The sequence below is a fragment of the Dermacentor albipictus genome, chromosome 6 (assembly GCF_038994185.2).
Source record: "Dermacentor albipictus isolate Rhodes 1998 colony chromosome 6, USDA_Dalb.pri_finalv2, whole genome shotgun sequence".
In the NCBI taxonomy this organism is placed as follows: Eukaryota; Metazoa; Arthropoda; class Arachnida; order Ixodida; family Ixodidae; genus Dermacentor; species Dermacentor albipictus.
In genome coordinates this window covers 119,984,073-120,002,526 of record NC_091826.1, presented here as the reverse complement: position 1 = coordinate 120,002,526, position 18,454 = coordinate 119,984,073, and the positions used below count along the sequence as shown (strand labels likewise).

General features: G+C 47.4%; 1 protein-coding gene and 1 non-coding gene across 12 annotated transcripts in view; one reads left to right on the top strand and one right to left on the bottom strand.

Moving 5' to 3' along the window:
* Nucleotides 1-18,454, bottom strand: part of LOC135913786 (putative protein kinase C delta type homolog) — a 725,274-nt gene that overhangs the window by 364,517 nt on the left and 342,303 nt on the right. For 8 of the 11 annotated variants that reach the window (XM_070541297.1, XM_070541298.1, XM_070541300.1 and 5 more), the window contains one exon: nucleotides 12,025-12,105. In XM_070541297.1, coding sequence (XP_070397398.1) covers nucleotides 12,025-12,105 — 81 coding nt within the window. The other 3 variants (XM_065446440.2, XM_065446439.2, XM_070541301.1) reach the window with 3 other exon arrangements.
* On the top strand, nucleotides 18,236-18,308 carry TRNAS-CGA (transfer RNA serine (anticodon CGA)). Its single transcript has one exon. It is a non-coding gene; the product is annotated as a tRNA-Ser (tRNA).

Genomic DNA, 18,454 nt, shown 5'->3' with positions numbered 1-18,454 from the left:
GCAATCAAGAACAAACGACGTGGAAAATTGAGCGTTGGGGACATGTTGCTTCACAACATTGTCCGTTCCTACGTCGCTGATGTGGTTAATACGAAACTGGCAAAGTTCAAGTGGGAAACTTTGCAACATTCCTCATGCAGCCCGGACCTGTTTCCTTGCGTCTTCCACATTAGGTAAAATTTGAAAAAAAAACTGCTCAAGGGAACCAGATTCGTGTCGGAAGATGACGTGTAGTCATTTACAGATTTTTGAGGCAGCAACCCAAGAAGTTTTATGAGACGGGAATTACGCGACTCGTTAGTAGGACAAGTGTCTAAATACTCATGGTGACTACTTTTAAATAAAGTACCCGTTTGTCAGTTATTCGCATTGGCTCACTTTCATTTGACTCGCCCTCGTATATTTTGCAGAACTCTGCTTTTTTACAAGTGCGCTCTGTTGCGACTATAATTTCGGAGCAATTGCTCGCAATGCACGAGCGGTGACAGCTGCTCCTGCGCAATACATTCTAACAAAGGAAAGCGTCATTGAGATTTTCCCCTGGTCGTTGCATCATCATCATCAGCCTGGTTACGCCCACTGCAGGGCAAAGGCCTCTCCCATACTTCTCCAACAACCCCGGTCATGTACTAATTGTGGCCATGCCGTGCCTGCAAACTTCTTAATCTCATCCGCCCACCTAACTTTCTGCCGTCCCCTGCTACGCTTCCCTTCCCTTGGAATCCAGTCCGTAACCCTTAATGACCATCGGTTATCTTCCCTCCTCATTACATGTCCTACCCAGGCCCATTTCTTTTTCTTGATTTCAACTAAGATGTCATTAACTCGCGTTTGTTCCCTCACCCAATCTGCTCTTTTCTTATCCCTTAACGTTACACCTATCATTCTTCTTTCCATAGCTCGTTGTGTCGTCCTCAATTTGAGTAGAACCCTTTTCGTAAGCCTCCAGGTTTCTGCCCCGTAGGTGAGTACTGGTAAGACACAGCTATTATACATTTTTCTCTTGAGGGATAATGGCAACCTGCTGTTCATGATCTGAGAATGCCTGCCAAACGCACCCCAGCCCATTCTTATTCTTCTGATTATTTCTGTCTCATGATCCGGATCCGCAGTCACTACCTGCCCTAAGTAGATGTATTCCCTTACGACTTCCAGTGCCTCGTTGCCTATTGTAAACTGCTGTTCTCTTCCGAGACTGTTAAACATTACTTTAGTTTTCTGCAGATTAATTTTTAGACCCACTCTTCTGCTTTGCCTCTCCAGGTCAGTGAGCATGCATTGCAGTTGGTCCCCTGAGTTACTAAGCAAGGCAATATCATCAGCGAATCGCAAGTTACTAAGGTATTCTCCATTAACTTTTATCCCCATTTCTTCCCAATCCAGGTATCTGAATACCTCCTGTAAACACGCTGTGAATAGCATTGGAGAAATCGTATCTCCCTGCCTGACGCCTTTCTTTATTGGGATTTTGCTGCTTTCTTTATGGAGGGCTATGGTGGCTGTGGAGCCGCTATAGATATTTTTCAGTATTTTTACATATGGCTCGTCTACACCCTGATTCCGTAATGCCTCCATGACTGCTGAGGTTTCGACAGAATCAAATGCTTTCTCGTAATCAATGAAAGCTATATATAAGGGTTGGTTATATTCCGCACATTTCTCTATCACCTGATTGATAGTGTGAATATGATCTATTGTTGAGTAGCCTTTACGGAATCCTGCCTGGTCCTTTGCTTGACAGAAGTCTAAGGTGTTCCTGATTCTATTTGCGATTACGTTAGTAAATAGTTTGTAGGCAACGGACAGTAAGCTGATTGGTCTATAATTTTTCAAGTCTTTGGCGTCCCCTTTCTTAAGGATTAGGATTATGTTAGCATTTTTCCAAGATTCGGGCACGGTCGAAGTCATGAGGCATTGCGTATACAGGGTGGTCAGTTTCTCTAGAACAATCTGCCCACCATCCTTCAACAAATCTGCTGTTACCTGATCCTCCCCAGCTGCCTTCCCCCTTTGCATATCTCCAAAGGCTTTCTTTACTTCTTCCGGCGTTACATGTGGGATTTCGAATTCCTCTAGACTATTTTCTCTTCCATTATCGTCGTGGGTGGCACTGGTACTGTAGAAATCTCTATAGAACTCCTCAGCCACTTGTACTATCTCATCCATATTAGTAATGATATTGCCGGCTTTGTCTCTTAACGCATACATCTGATTCTTGCCAATTCCTAGTTTCTTCTTCACTGTTTTTAGGCTTCCTCCGTTCCTGAGAGCATGTTCAATTCTATCCATATTATACTTCCTTATGCCAGCTGTCTTACGCTTGTTGATTAACTTCGAAAGTTCTGCCAGTTCTATTCTAGCTGTAGGGTTAGAGGCTTTCATACATTGGCGTTTCTTGATGAGATCTTTCGTCTCCTGCGATAGTTTACTGGTATCCTGCCTAACGGAGTTACCACCGACTTCCATTGCACACTCCTTAATGATGTGCACAAGATTGTCGTTCATTGCTTCAACACTAAGGTCCTCTTCCTGAGTTAAAGCCGAATACCTGTTCTGTAGCTTGATCTGGAATTGCTCTATTTTCCCTCTTACCGCTAACTCATTGATCGGCTTCTTATGTACCAGTTTCTTCCGTTCCCTTCTCAGGTCTAGGCTAATTCGAGTTCTTACCATCCTGTGGTCACTGCAGCGCACCTTGCCGAGCACGTCCACATCTTTTATGATGCCAGCGTTAGCGCAGAGTATGAAGTCTATTTCATTTCTAGTCTCGCCGTTCGGGCCCCTCCACGTCCACTTTCGGCTATCCCGTTTGCGGAAGAAGGTATTCATTATCCTCATATTATTCTGTTCCGCAAACTCTACCAATAACTCCCCCCTGATATTCCTAGTGCCTATGCCATATTCCCCCACTGCCTTGTCTCCAGCCTGCTTTTTGCCTACCTTGGCATTAAAGTCACCCATTAGTATAGTGTATTTAGTTTTCACTCTACCCATCGCCGATTCCACGTCTTCATAGAAGCTTTCGACTTCCTGGTCATCATGACTGGATGTAGGGGCGTAGACCTGTACAATCTTCATTTTGTACCTCTTATTAAGTTTCACAACAAGACCTGCCTAAGACCTGGTCGTTGCATGTAAACGAGGTTGTTGAATGATATATATATATATATATATATATATATATATATATATATATATATATATATATATATATATATATCCCTCGACTAATTCTGTAAGGAGGAGGCCGAGCGGCAAAGTGAGCCCTCCACGAACGAAATTTCTGGCTACGCCACTGCTATCCGTATATTCAACTGGTAAAGACATGAAGCCAGATGTTCTGTGCCGGCCACATGCCACTGCAGCGGCCGGCGGAATTCTCTGTGCTTGGTTCCGCACAGTGTTCTCGCTGATGGCGAGCGCCGTGCCCACAGATTTTGAATCCCAAAAAGCAGTACGAAAACTTAATAAGCACTGCCGTCGTCACGGTCCTACCTATGCTCACATCAGGACAAAAGCCTCCCTCGTTGGTTTTTCTACCTTGACCTCTTTTACACTGGCGTACTTTATGCGATGGTAAAATTAATTAGAGCCCAGAAAAACACCCGCTGCAAGCACACACACACACACCAGCGTAATCACTCCAAAAAGACCTCCACTGAAACCCAGATGCTCTGTCTGGGAAGTCTTCTTGGAGCGATTGCGTGTGTGCATGTGAGTACATATTTCGCACTCTAATTTGCTTACAAACTAGTTACCAGAACTAGTTACTAACTATTTCCAGGGCAAGACTTCTAAGACTTGATGCTATGCCTGCAGATGTCTTAATTACTTCCCATCCCGTAACTGTAGGCCATCCACGACTGCTTCTTTGCTTTCCCTAATACTCTTCTATTCTGATACCATTATTACATTATTTGCTTAAGCATGTCCCTTGCTCGAAACTTTGTGACATGCCATTTAGGCAGCGCCTCTGAAAGGCATCAACATTTCACTTTAGTTTTTGTTTACTGCCCTCCATCAGCACTGAAATTAAGATATTGTAGTACTGTGATGGTTTTTCTTGCTTGAGGCAGAGTGCATTTGCAAAAGATAGGGCTCCAATCCTGATAAAATTGCGTATGGCTCAGTGAATGTGAACCGCGTTGGCCCGCGAAGCACAGCCACCGAAGAAACAGGCCAAGCACGCCTAGTAGCAACGAACTCACATCTTTTTATTCGTCGAACACGACTACTGCAGCCGCTTATATCTTGCCCGCTAGTTATGGTGCAGCAGCAACACAAAAAAAGGCAGCGCTGCATTTCAGGTACTTTAACATTGTATCCCTCTTCCCCTCTTAAGCTATATGCTACGGGGAGTACTTGATCACTGGTTTTCGAGTTCTTGTACTACGCCCCAACTTTGAAGTGCAAGGGGAAGCCATGACAGGGTTGTCCACGGCACAGCTACTTCCAGATAAACTTCCAGGCGATTGTTCCTCATGTAGCACGTCGGGCGCAGCTGCTTCTTTCTCATGAAGCACATCCGGGACAGCTGGAGAGTGGAAGGGCGGCTGCTCCAGCTGAGGAAAAGCTTCTGCACCAGCAGGACGAAATGGCGGTGTCTGCGTAAGGCGCAACTGGTCATTATGTCGGCTCCATATCGAACAGTCTTGACAAAGGACATGTGCCGACGGTGGATTGACATCCAAAACATTGGCAGGTACCTATGGCGTACCTGTGTGGAAGCTTCTCGCATACTCTTTATCTCCTGGCTGGATTAATGGAGCATGCCGCAACCCTCTGTCAGCATTGAACATCTGTTTCAGTTCCTTTAAAAGCACCGATGCTTGTAGGCTAGGCCGCAGGACATCCAAAGGGGTCTTCAACCTTCTCCCCATTAGGAGCTCACATGGTGGCCGACCAGCTGCTTCATGTGGAGTTGTCCGATAATGAAATGAGAAGCTGGAAATCTGTGTTTTGAAGTTGCCAGAACCAGACTTCTTGAGTTTGTTCTTTACAGTCTGTACCAATCGTTCTGCTGCACCGTTCGAGGCGGGGTGATACGGTGGTACAAGCATGCGGCGTATTCCGTTTCGAGTTAAGGACTGAAGGTACTGTGCACTGGTAAACGCAGGGCCATTGTGAGAAACTATAACGTCAGGGAGGCCATGCTGCGACAATGCAATTCTCAAAGCAGAAATGGTAGCTTCTGCAGATGTGGATGACACAGGAAAAACTTCTATCCACTTCGAGAAACCATCCACTATGACTAAGAACATGCGTACTAGAAATGGTCCCCCAAAATCAATGTGAAGCCATGACCAGTGTCGGTGTGGAAACGGCCATGGCATCTGTGGGACCGGCTGCGCAGCCCGTTCTTGATCCTGGCATGCGGCGCAGCTTTTCACACTGTTGGCGATGTCATTGTCTATGCCTGGCCACCAGACATGACTCCTGGCAATCACTTTGCTTTTTTCCAATAACAGGGTGACTGGCGTGAAGTACTCCAAGTAATTGGGCCTGCAATTATTCTGGAACCACGACTCCTAACCCCCATAGTATGCAGCCTTCATGGAGTTCTGAGCTTCTTGTGTTGAAAGGCCTCCATTCTGGGCCATATGAGAGGCTCTCTCCTTTCAATAGAGAATGCACAACGTGACCCAGAACTGGATCGTTCCTGGTGGCTGGTGCCACCACAGCAGGTGAAAGAAAGCTCCTGCAACATGAAAATCTCGGCAGGGTCGGGCATTGCGGTGCCGTCGTTAGGTAGTGGCAGTCTGCTAAGCTCTCTTCCAGGCTTGTATACAAGAGAGTACTTGTACGCATATAGTTTGAGAGCCCACCTGACTAAGCTTGGTGATGCTTGCACAGGGACAGGCTTGTTGGCACCCAGCAGTCCGAGAAGTGGCTTGTGTTCAGTGTATGCTTCAAACGATATGCCTCACAAGTACTGGTGGAACCAATATACACCAAACACGAGTGCCAGGGCGTTCCTGTCAAGTTGACTGTAATTTCGCTCTGCTTTTGACAAGCTCCGTGAGGAAAAAGCAATGGGATGTTCTCGGCCATCAGCCTTTTTGTGGGTCAGAACTACATCTATGTCATAAGGTGATGCGTCACAGCTGAGACACACAGCCCTGTCAGGGCAGAAATGTGTGAGAACTGGAGCTGGAGGTCACCAGGTGCTTGCAGGCTGTGAATGCATCTTGCTGTTCTTGCCCTCCCCCTCCCATTTTTTTTCCTTCACAAAGAAGAGAGTGCAGGGGAGAAAGAAGTGCAGAATGATTAGGCAAAAAACGCAGATAAAAATTGGGAAGTCCCAAGAAACTCTGAACTTCTCTTACGTCTTTTGGCACAGGGGCATGCAAAAGGGCAGCCACCTTGTCGACGTTCGAGGAAAGGCCTTTTTTGCTTATGATGTGACCAAGATGCTCCACTTGTGGCACAAAGAAATGACACTTCTCGAGTTTCACTTTGAGGCCAGATTCTTGAAGCTTGCGAAGCACAGCACGAAGGCTGTTGAAATGCTCAGCATCATTAGCACCTGTGACAAGAATGTCGGCGAAATAGTCGGCCAGATGTGATATTCCCCTCAGCAAGCTCTGCATTTCACGTTGAAATATAGCAGGAGATGACGACACTCCAAAAGACAAGCGGGTGCACTGAAGCAACCACATGTGTGTCGAAATTGTGACGTACTCTCTGGAGGCCTCATCAAGAACTACTTGTTGAGCTGAAACACGTGGCGCAAATCCAATTTGGTGAATCTCTCACCCTCTGCAAGGACTGTCCACGGGTCCTCAATCCTTGGAATTGGTTATTTGTCCACTGTCGCTACTGGGTTGATGGTGACACTAAAATCTCCCCAGATTCTGATGCGCTCATTCCTTTTTACCATAGGAACAATAGGTGCAGCCCATCATGATGTTTTCGTTGGAACAAGGATGTCACGTCTTCTTAATTGCTGTATTTCTTGTGTGACTCCATCTGTCAAGGCATATGGCTGAAGGCGTGGCTTGAAGAACCGGGGTGGGGCATTTGAAGGAACATGTAATGACGCTTTAGCACCTTTCAACGTACCAAGACCTTCTTCGAACACCTCTGCGAAGTCTTGGTCTACGTGTTTGATGTCAAAAAGTGCATGTATACTTACTTCAACAATGGAGAGGCTGATGCCCAGTTCGCTCATTCAGTTGCGTCCTAGCAGAGTAGGTGAACTGTCCCCAGTCAGAAAAATGGGCAGTTCCGCCTTCTTGCCGTGAAACTTCACAAGGATATCAGCCTTGTCTTAAACTTTTTTCACTTCTCCTGAATAGCTTCGCAGAAACACTTGCGACGGCTGCACATTAACCGACGGCAAAAGCTGTAGAAGTCGCGACTTGGCAATGACGGAGACGCTTGCCCCCATGTCCACTTCCATGCGGAGTGGCTTGCCACAAACGTCAACGGTGACAGTGAAAGGCGGAGGCGGTTTGGCGTAGTTAATTTGCCACATGTCGTAGACTTCTGAAGGCGAAGCTGCAGCGGCATCTTCATCTTTTACAGCGTGTACGCGAAAGCGGTTGCTTGATCACCTCGAACTTCGTGCAGTGGACGAACGCTGCTTGTGAGGACTTGTGCTCCGGGCTTGGCTGTCCTTTCGTTTCGTGTTGCAAACTTTCGCCAGATGACTCCGTTTGTGGGAGTAACTGCAGACGGTCTTCAGATGCTTGCATTGGGATGCAAGGTGTGCAGCCCCGCAGCAATAGCAGGTGACGGCCTCGGAGCCTGACGAGACACGGTGGGTCGAAATAGTGCCGTTAGGGTTAGCATGTGCATTCTTTTTTGGATCCTTTGCATCCGGCATCCTTTTTTGGTGCTTCCATTGCTAGGGTGGTCTGCACGGCATCCTGGAAAGTGAGGTCCGCTTTTTCCAGCAATCTTGTTTGAATGTCTGTGCTGTTCACACCCCACACAATACGGTCGCGTATCATGTTTTCTATTTGGCACCGAAGTTGCAATGCTCAGAGTGGCATCTCAGTGCTGCAATGAACACGCTGGTAGATTCGCCTTCCACGCGAACTAGGGAGTTGAAACGGAAGCGCTGCACGACTGCAGACGGCTTCGGGCAACAGTAGTTTCCAAGAATCAAAAGAATCTGTTCCAGGGTTTTGACACTTGGCTTGTCGGGTTTTACTAAATTGCGAAGTAACGCATACGTCTTCTGCGCGCATCAACGGATCAATACGGACGTTTACTTGTCTGCGGTGATGTTGTTCACTGCGAAAAATGCTTCGAGTTGGTCCACATAGCAGATACAGTCGTTTCCTCCCCCTTCGAATGGCTCGAGACTGTCGAAATTCGGCATGTTGAACTGATGGTCGAGCCATGTAGGAACGCAGACTCACTTGAAACGCAGCAGGCGCGGCATACCTGGGGTCTGTGGACGTAGTGGACGCGTCGCAGCAGAAGCGTTCGAAGTAGGGCTAGCGTCCGGGTAGCGTCTGAGCCGTTCTAAATCCGAAGAAGTGGTCGCAGGCTGTAGCGACGCTTTCCGCAATAGCGTCTGAAGTCCGCAGTGTAAGTCGTTAAAGTAGTATACAAGAGGGGGTTCGTCAAAAGAAGCATCGGCAGCAACTTGGACTCATCGCGGTCGCTGTAGTAGAGGTCCAACAGGGATGCCTCTCAGTAGCAGCAAAGTGCCTGGCATCCATCGCAGAAGTGTAGACCGAAGTAGCAGTATCGTTCTTCTAATCCTTCTAACTTCGCTTATGCAGTCAATGACACCATGCTAACTAAGGTTAACCAACCTAAATATTTAGGTGTGACAACTTACCGCAGACCTTAAGCAGACCCCGCACATCGATAAAATTACCGCAGCAGCAATATGTAAATTATTTTTTCTTAAAAGGTGCCTAAAACCAGCGCCTACACCATTTAAACTGCTCGCCTATAAGACATTCACAAGGCCGATATTGGAATATGCCAACGTGGTTTGCTTTCCGCATACAATGACTAACTTAAGAAAACTGGAGGCAGTGCAAAGAAAAGCCATAAGATTTGTACATAACAGGTACAGGCGCACACATTCACCCTCTAACCTTCTTACCACATGTAATCTAAAAACGCTAGCAGATAGAGCGAAAGAAGCTCGCGTCTAATTTTTCTTCCAGATACTTCGCAACAATCTCAAGATAGACGCATCCAAATACACTTCGTTTTGGAACACTCGACCTACCCATCAAAACCATGCAAACAAATTAATTGAATATTCCTACAGTAATGGAACATTTAAACATTTTTTCTTTCCGCTCGCCATAAAAGAATGGAGCCAACTTCACCCACCTATCACAAGCACTAAATCATTCTCGGAATTCGCAAATAAAATTGAAGGCAACAAAAACTAGATTTTTTATTTGTTTATAGTATCAATATTTTTATATACTAGAGTGATGCTCACTGCCTGTATTCATATAACCAGTATATGTTGTTGTAATGCGTTACTGTAACATCTTATTTTCTAGGCTTGTTTACATATTTGATTGTTTTGTAAACGTTTCTCATATTGTATAGCCGTCCTGCTATGCTCTCAGCTGAAAGGTGTAGTACTGAAAATAAATAAAATAACATCGGTAAAAACTGAGCCAATTTGGATTATCTTCAGCGATTCGCACGCCGTTCTCGTATTAATACAAAGCAATAAAAAAGATTTCTTTAAACAGTTTGCTATTGTATGCGACGCTCTAAGAATACACAAAAGCAAGCGCAAGGAATCACGCAATTGTATTTCAGCGGATACCCGGAAACTGCAATATTCCTGGTACCAATACAGCAGACGCAGCTACGAATAGGGAGCAGAATAACGCAGAGAGAGAGAGTCGATTTCCTCTTTAGCGCAGCGAAGTCCGTCTGCGGTTGAGACAGACTGCCTGTCGTCTCTATAAAATTACGTGGTTTGATCACCGACTTAAGAACTCGGAGTTCTATTTTATAGAGCCCTGTATAAATCTATAAGTTCCGTCAAACCTGAGAGAAAACAAATTTCGAAGCATCAGTGCACCGCCTCCGGCTTGGTACAGCATTGACGCGATACATTTTACACAGGATAGTGTGCCTCTAGTCCACAGTGTCGAGGTGAAGATGTGCATCATCTGGACTAAATATGATTCACTAAGGAGGGTATTGCTAGCAAATTCACTAATTATAGATAGAAGACCATTCTCAATAGAAAAGATACCTGGTCTACGCCCAACCCCTGCCTTCAGAAGAGAGCACGTCTTGCGTTGAAAGGCTTTTTGAGGATACATACATTTTGGGGAAATACGAGGGCGAATCAGAAAGTTTTTGCCCCTATTTTTTGCCATATTACGGCCGTAAACGCGAAGTCAGGACATCCATTCCCAGCGGTGGACCTTTCTTGGACCGGCCCTGCTTTATCTGCCAGTAGCTCCATGGCACAGCGCTGCTGTAAGTTGTTGAAGATGGCGGTTGTGCTTGGCACGACCACGGCCTACGAGGAACAAAATGTGATTAGTTGTCTATGGAGCAAGGAACGAACGCCCATGAAAATCCACAGGGAAATGCAGCCAACCGTTCTTATTCCACACCGTCACGTTTGCTGGCTGCTATCAGGTCGCCGAGGGATTCTCAATGTGGACAACGTGGTTGTCCTCCACGGCATCGCGAGGCCACATGCGACAACCGGAACCACCGACAAGCGCCGCTCATTCCAATCGGAGAGTCTGGACCATCCACCATGCAGTTCGGACCTCGCCTCTAGTGATTTCCAAGTTTCGGGTCCGCCGAAGACGTTCCTGGCAGTACAGCGGTTCAGGTGCAACGATGAAGCCAAGACAACAGTGCGATGGTGGTTCCACTGTAAGCCAGATGAATTTTACCACAAAGGCATCTCAAGTTTAGTGCTGCGATGGGACAACTGTCTGAATCAGTGTGGGAATTATGTGGGAAAATAGCGTAAGGTACGTAGAACAGTACGTGCATTTTTAATTGCCTGCACGTACCTTATTTTGGCTAACAATAAATAGGAGCAATGAGTTTCTGATTCGCCTCCATATTAAATTTCAGTTTGTCGTGATATGATAAATGATTGATGTAAATGTTGTTCTGTGTTCAAAATTGATTTATGAGGTGATCGTGTTTATACCTAATGTTTAATTAACTGTGTTCTGTGCTTTTTAGTGTATTTGCTTGTGTTCTGTATTTTGGCCATTGAATATATTGGCCATATATATATATATATATATATATATATATATATATATATATATATATATATATATATACATATGCGTATCTGTACTGAACCCGTGCATAAAACTTTGCGATTCATGTACTGTTGGACTTGATTGTTTTCATACATCTGGTGTTCTACAAAGCGCCATATCTTGTGACGTTATTCTCTATTTTTACGCATATTTGCTTTCTCTGCTAATTGACAAGGAATAGTCGGTTCCGGCATAAATGCACCAAGCTGTCCTATTATGCATTTTAATAAACAAAAAAAAGATCAGGGTAGTGGTCACTAAAGCAATCGTCCATTGGCATTCTTGCTCGTATTTTTAAGTGCTGGAACGTTTATGAAGTGATAACTGGACTAAAAGCAACTTTTCAATATATACGGGCGAGTTGTTGCCGTTCGGGATATTATACTCTGCTTTGTCGCGTTTGTGCTACTTCGAATTACAATTGTCATCCATCGAGGAGAAACCAGGTGCATTTCACTAGATTTATGCGGAGTACTATTGCTCAGAATTCACAGGCGGAAGAATTTCGTCAGTGCTAACGTGCACCGACAGGTGACATTGATTGGAGAGTACACATACGGTGGGGCCACAAATCCTTGCACGGCTACTGTATTGTCGCCGCTAAGAACTCTCGACATCTGTTAAAAAAGGATGTCCTGTTGCAATGTTGTAAAGAGTGAGTTCTTAGATTTTACTGACGAGCTCGTTTGTTTGTTACTAACGTGTACGTTCCCCTATAGTTTCGTTGCTTCTATAACAAACGCATTTTTTGCACGACAAAGTTCCGGACTGTTCTCACCTCTGAAAATCTGGACGTCGAAGCAGGAGTTCCATTCCGGGTAGAGAGACTTCTTGCTCTGTGCCAGCTGGACGCCTTTGCCTGCGTTTCGGCAACGAAAGCTATGAGACAGGTTTCGGCGCACAAAACATAACACACACACACACCATATATATATATATATATATATATATATATATATATATATATATATATATATATATATATTGTTGCGCCCACAAAAGGCGTTACTTTGAAGCCGGGTAGAGTTAGCAGCGATGACCTGGATCAGCTGAGCGCCTGGCGAGATTCAGCCAGCCAGCCACACGTCGTCTTCCTCGTTCACCACCCTCCGGTGCCCCCGCATACTTTTTCTTGAGGCGTGAACCCACTATGCTCCTAAGAGTGTCACATTCGTGAATCCACTACACACCTAAGAGCGTAACATTTCCCTCCGCGCAGACGAAGCCCGCCGGGCAAGTCTAACAGGCTATCGAGAAATAAAGGGCTTTAAACGGGCGACATGCGAAAGTTCAGTCTTTGCAGACCGTCGGCCATTTGATGTGAGACGTGCTATGCGGTAGGTTAATTCGCTGATGCGCTCCGTAATAACATAGGGGCCAAGATAGTGGGCCAGCAGTTTTTCACATAGTCCACGTTTCCTGGTTGGTTTCCAGAGCAACACTAAATCACCAGGGTCATATATCACGTGTCGGCGTCGGCGGTCGTAGCGTGCCTTCGAGCGGTCTTGTGAAAGAAGAGTGCGTAAAGAAGCAAGTCGTCGGGCTTCTTCAGCAAGACAGACTGTCTCTGATATACAAAGATTATCGTGGCTGGAGAACGGGAAGATAGTGTCTAGTGTATAACGAGGCGGACGAGCGTAAAGAAGAAAGAAGGGGCTGTAACTCGTAACTTCATGCTTTGAGGTGTTAAATGCGTACGTAATGAAAGGTAGCACGCTGTCCCAGTTCTTATGATCTGACTCGACATACATGGACAGCATGTTAGTGAGAGTTCTGTTCGTGCGTTCCGTAAGGCCATTTGTTTGGGGATGATACGGGGTGGAATGTCGAAACCTTGAAGCACATAGACGAAGCATCTCTTCGACCACGTCTGCAGTGAACTGCCGCCCACGATCGCTGATGATGACTCTGGGAGGTCCATGTCGAAGAATGACAAAACGCAGCAGAAAAATGCACACTTCGGTTGCAGTAGCCGATGGTATTGCAGCTGTCTCACAGTAGCGTGTCAAGTGATCGGCACACACGATAATCCAGCGGTTCCCATCGGATGAACGCGGGAAAGGACCGAGGAGGTCGATGCCAACTTGCTCAAAGGGAGTGCTGGGGGGTGGCACTGGATGGAGTTGACCAGGAGGAGCACTCGTCGGACGCTTATAACGTTGACACTCGTTGCAGCTGGACACATACTGGGCGGTCGTCTGGCGCATTTTGGGCCAGTAGAACCTTTCTTGAAGGCGGTAGAGAGTTCGCGCAGAACCCAAATGTCCAGATGTTGGATCGTCATGCATAGCGCGCAAGACGGAGACACGGAGACTCTCCGGGACCACCAGAAGATATCGTGGGCCTGTAGTAGAATAGTTCTTTTTGTAAAGAACCCCATCACGAACACAGAAACGAGTTGATGGTGCTGATTGCCTTGCAGTAATGAACAGTGGTTCTAAAGTTCTGTCTTTTTGTTGCTCGACCTTGAAGGTATTTATATCAGGAAATCCCGGCTCCAGTGATGCAATATAGCAGTCGAAGTTGTCCGCGTCGCAGTCCGTCGTTGGAAGCGGCATGCGCGAGAGGCAGTCAGCGTCGGCGTGTCGGCGGCCGCTTTTATAAGAAACGGTAAAGTTATATTCCTGTAAACGGAGTGTCCAACGCGCAAGCCGGCCCGACGGTTCACGGAGATTAACCAGCCAGTAGAGAGAATGATGGTCTGTCACCAAAGTGAAGGGGCGCCCGTACAGGTACGACCGGAAGCGCTGTACTGCGAAAATAACTGCAAGACATTCTTGCTCTGTAACGGTGTAGTTACGCTCGGACTTACTTAAAGAACGACTCGCATAGGCGACGACGTGTTCTTTGGTGTCGACGCGTTGGATAAGGACAGCGCCGATGCCAATACCGCTAGCGTCCGTATGAACTTCTGTGGGAGCCGCATGGTCGAAGTGTCGGAGAATGGGATGAGACGTCAGACGAGACTTCAGCTCACGAAAACTAGCTTCACATTCAGGAGTCCATTCAAAGGGAACGCCCTTCTGGAGGAGGCATGTCAGCGGATACGCGATGTTGGCAAATCCACGAATAAACCGGCGGAAGTACGAGCAAAGCCCTAGGAAACTGCGTAGCTCTTTTACATGGCGAGGTTGCTTGAAGGCTTCCACCGTAGCAGTCTTCGCTGGATCAGGTCGTATACCGTCCTTATCCACTAGGTGTCCCAGAACGAGTGTTTGGCGCTCTCCAAAATGGCACTTCTTCGAGTTGAGGACCAAACCCGCTTTGTCCAAGCAGTCTAGCACAAGATCGAAACGTGCGTTGTGCTCACTGAACGTGCGCCCGAAAATAACTACATCATCTAGATAGCACATGCATACTTCCCACTTCAAACCACGCAGGATGTTGTCCATGAAGCGCTCAAAAGTTGCAGGCGCATTACAGAGCCCGAACGGCATCACATTAAATTCAAAAAGTCCATCTGGTGTTACAAATGCCGTTTTCTCCTTGTCTGCCTCGTGCATCGGAATCTGCCAGTACCCCGACCTCAAGTCAACAGACGCAAAGTAAGACGCTGATGAGAGGCAGTCGATAGCATCATCAATACGCGGAAGAGGATATACGTCCTTTTTAGTGATGGTGTTGAGGCGGCGGTAGTCAACACAAAATCGCCATGAACCATCTTTCTTCCTAACCAGGATCACTGGCGCTGCCCACGGACTACACGATTCTTGGATTACATTCTTATTTAGCATTTCGTGGACTTGGTCATTGATCACCTTGCGTTCCGATGGTGAGACTCTGTATGGTTTCTGTCGCAGTGGTTGGGCAGATCCCGTACCTATGCGATGGTGTATACGAGAAGGAGGAAACAATGGTGGCCCCTCTTGCTGGGAGAAGTCAAACAGTCGGGCATGCTTTAGCAGAATATTCGCCACTTCGTGACGCTGCTTAGTGCTGAGCGACTTGTTTACCATAGTCAGAAATGAGGAGTGCGCCGCAGGGCAGACATTAGCGAAATGGCGCTCATTCGCAGAATCAAGGGCCTCTGTAAGAATGGCGAGCGATAGCACGTGATCTTCATGGTAGGCGGCAAGTTTCAGACCCTGTGGTAGTATTGCAGGTTCACTGGAACAGTTTACGGCCCATAAGTTGGTGCGTCCCTGAACAACTGACAGCGTGCAATACGGTATCAGTACATTCCTCTTGATGCAGCTCAGGTGAACGGGCTCCACGGTAGCATCAAACGTTCCGTCGGTGGTTGGAAAACAGGCGACTGAAACGTACGTTGCGGATAACGGAGGCACAACGGTATCCCGGGATACACAAAGCACACTTTCACGATTCGGTGGGCCTTCCATAAACGCAGCAGAAAAGCTCGTACCTACACTGATTTCACCCGTTTTGCAGTCGACAGTGGCACCACACAGTTTCAAAAAATCAAGGCCCAGGATTACGTCATGCGTAGAATGCGGTAGAACAGCGAACTCCGCGTTAAATATTTGGCCACCCAAGGTTACGTCTACATTACACACGCCCACAGGATACAGCAACTCCCCACTCACTCCGCGAAACGTATCGGCACGGTCCCAGCGAAACATCACCTTTCGTCCTAGGAGGCTTTTAAACGCCAGACTCATCACGGAAACGGTTGCTCCCGTGTCCACTAAGGCCATGGATGAAACCCCGTCGATTAATACAAACACCGTATTCTTAAACATACAAATGGTTGGAGGTATCTCTGTCGACAGCGAAGATTGTCCAGCGACCTCACCTCCAACGGCCGCGCTGGCTAGTTTTCCGGAGGTGGCGACGGGTATCGACGCCGCGGAGAGGGCGATCGGCTTACACGAGGAGCGGGTGGTGGTGTCAAGCTGCGATCGGATGCTGGAGAACGGTTCCGCAGCGGTTCCGGGTGCTGGTGACGCAGGCTTCCTAAGTATGTCTGCGAGGGCGAGTATGATTCGCCCAGAGGAGCGCGGTACCGCCTAGACATCGTCGATCGGTCGAACCTCGGTGGTTGGCGGCGATTGCAGTACCTGGCAATGTGACCCAAGTCGCCACAGCTATAACACACAGGCAAACGACGATCGATGAACTGCCCTTCGAAGCGCTCAGCCGTGGGGGGTCGTGTAGCAGAGCGAAGCGGCTGAGCCTGCTGCACAGGGGGAACGGTCGGTCTGCGTGCAAACCTGCTGGAGCGAGGGTGTTCTGCAGGTCGGTGTTCGGTCGTAAATGTGCCCTCACGTGGCCATGGAGCACCTCTGCGGTTGACGTCTGTGACACATACCGCCGGTTGCCAGGAAGCGCAGGGTGCGGCAGGCGCCATGCGTTGCGGGTAATAACCGTCAGGTTGTCGTATGACGTCGCGCGCAAGTTCCTGGTGCCGCAGCAGTTCCTCACGCACGATCTGCCGTATAGTAGACGAAAGATCGGCAGACGGGCTCTGATCTACGCTGGCAATGGTTGTCACATTCGCCAGGCGTCCAAACTTTGGCACAATGCGACGTGTTTTCAACGTCTCAAACGTACGGCAATGACGCACGACATCTGAGACGGAATCAACGTGTTCCCGACTTATGAGGAAATTGTACACATCTTCTGCAATTCCTTTGAGGAGATGTCCGACTCGGTCTTCCTCGGACATCTGCGGATTTACGATTTTGCACAGCTTGAGGATTTCCTCAATGTATATAGTGCATGTTTCTCCAGGAGCTTGAGCTCTTTGAGCAAGTGTTCTCTCGGCGCGTTTCTGTTTGGCGTGGGTGTCGCCAAAACACTTCTTTATTTCCTCGACAAAGTGCTCCCATGTTGTTAGGGAGTCTTCGTGGTTTTCATACCACATCAGCGCCGTCTCACTCAGAAAGAGCGCGACATATTCAAGCTGAGTGACAGAATCCCAACGGTTGTAGCGGCTCACCCTTGCGTAGTGCATCAGCCACTCGTCGACGTCCTCGCCCACTTTTCCCGCGAACGAGCGTGGCTCCATGTAGTGCCGCAAAGGTCCAACTGGCGTTGACCTTTGAGAAGGTGAAACTAGAGCTGGCATTTGTCCATCACCGTCCTGAGGCATAGGGAAGGTCGTTGGCAAGAGACCGGCAAGACGACGGCTCCGGCGAAGTTCTGGATGTTGCGACTCCGTGGTACGTCCTGTCGTACCCAGCACCTCCACCACTCTGTTGCGCCCACAAAAGGCGTTACTTTGAAGCCGGGTAGAGTTAGCAGCGATGGCCTGGATTAGCTGAGCGCCTGGCGAGATTCAGCCAGCCAGCCACACGTCGTCTTCCTCGTTCACCACCCTCCGGTGCCCCCGCATACTTTTTCTTGAGGCGTGAACCCACTATGCTCCTAAGAGTGTCACATTCGTGAATCCATTACACACCTAAGAGCGCAACAATATATATATATATATATATATATATATATATATATATATATATATATATATATATATATATATATATATATATATATATCAACGAGAAGAAAGGGGGTTAACCGAGGGGCCCGATTTTTATTAGTCATATCGTAAGCAGCCAACAAACACTGACAGCAAGGACAACATAGGGGAAATTACTTGTGCTTAATAAATGAAATAAAGAAATGATAAATTAATGGAAATTTAAGTGGATGAAAAAACAACTTGCCGCAGGTGGGAAGCGAACCCACAACCTTCGCATTTCGCGTGCGATGCTCTACCAATTGAGCTACCGCGACGCTGTTTTGCCATCCACTTTCTTGGGTATTTATGTGTCCTAGTAGAACCCTGGGAGTGTTAGCCAGCACCACCACTCACAGACCTTGGCGGTGGACGTGGAACGTCCTTCTTGCCGCAGGCGTCACAAGAACGTGATTTCACGTCCTTGTGTTCATTTCACGTTCTTGTGACGCCTGCGGCAACAAGGACGTTCCACGTCCGCCGCCAAGGTCTGTGAGTGGTGGTGCTGGCTAACACACCCAGGGTTCTAGTAGGACACATAAATACCCAAGAAAGTGGATGGGAAAACAGCGCCGCGGTAGCTCAATTGGTAGAGCATCGCACGCGAAATGCGAAGGTTGTGGGTTCGGTTCCCACCTGCGGCAAGTTGTTTTTTCATCCACTTTAATTTCCATTAATTTATCGTTCCCCCTTATTTCATTTATTAAGCACAAGTAATTTCCCCTATGTTGTCCGTACTGTCAGTGTTTGTTGGCTTCTTACGATATGACTATCTCTCTCTCTCTCTCTC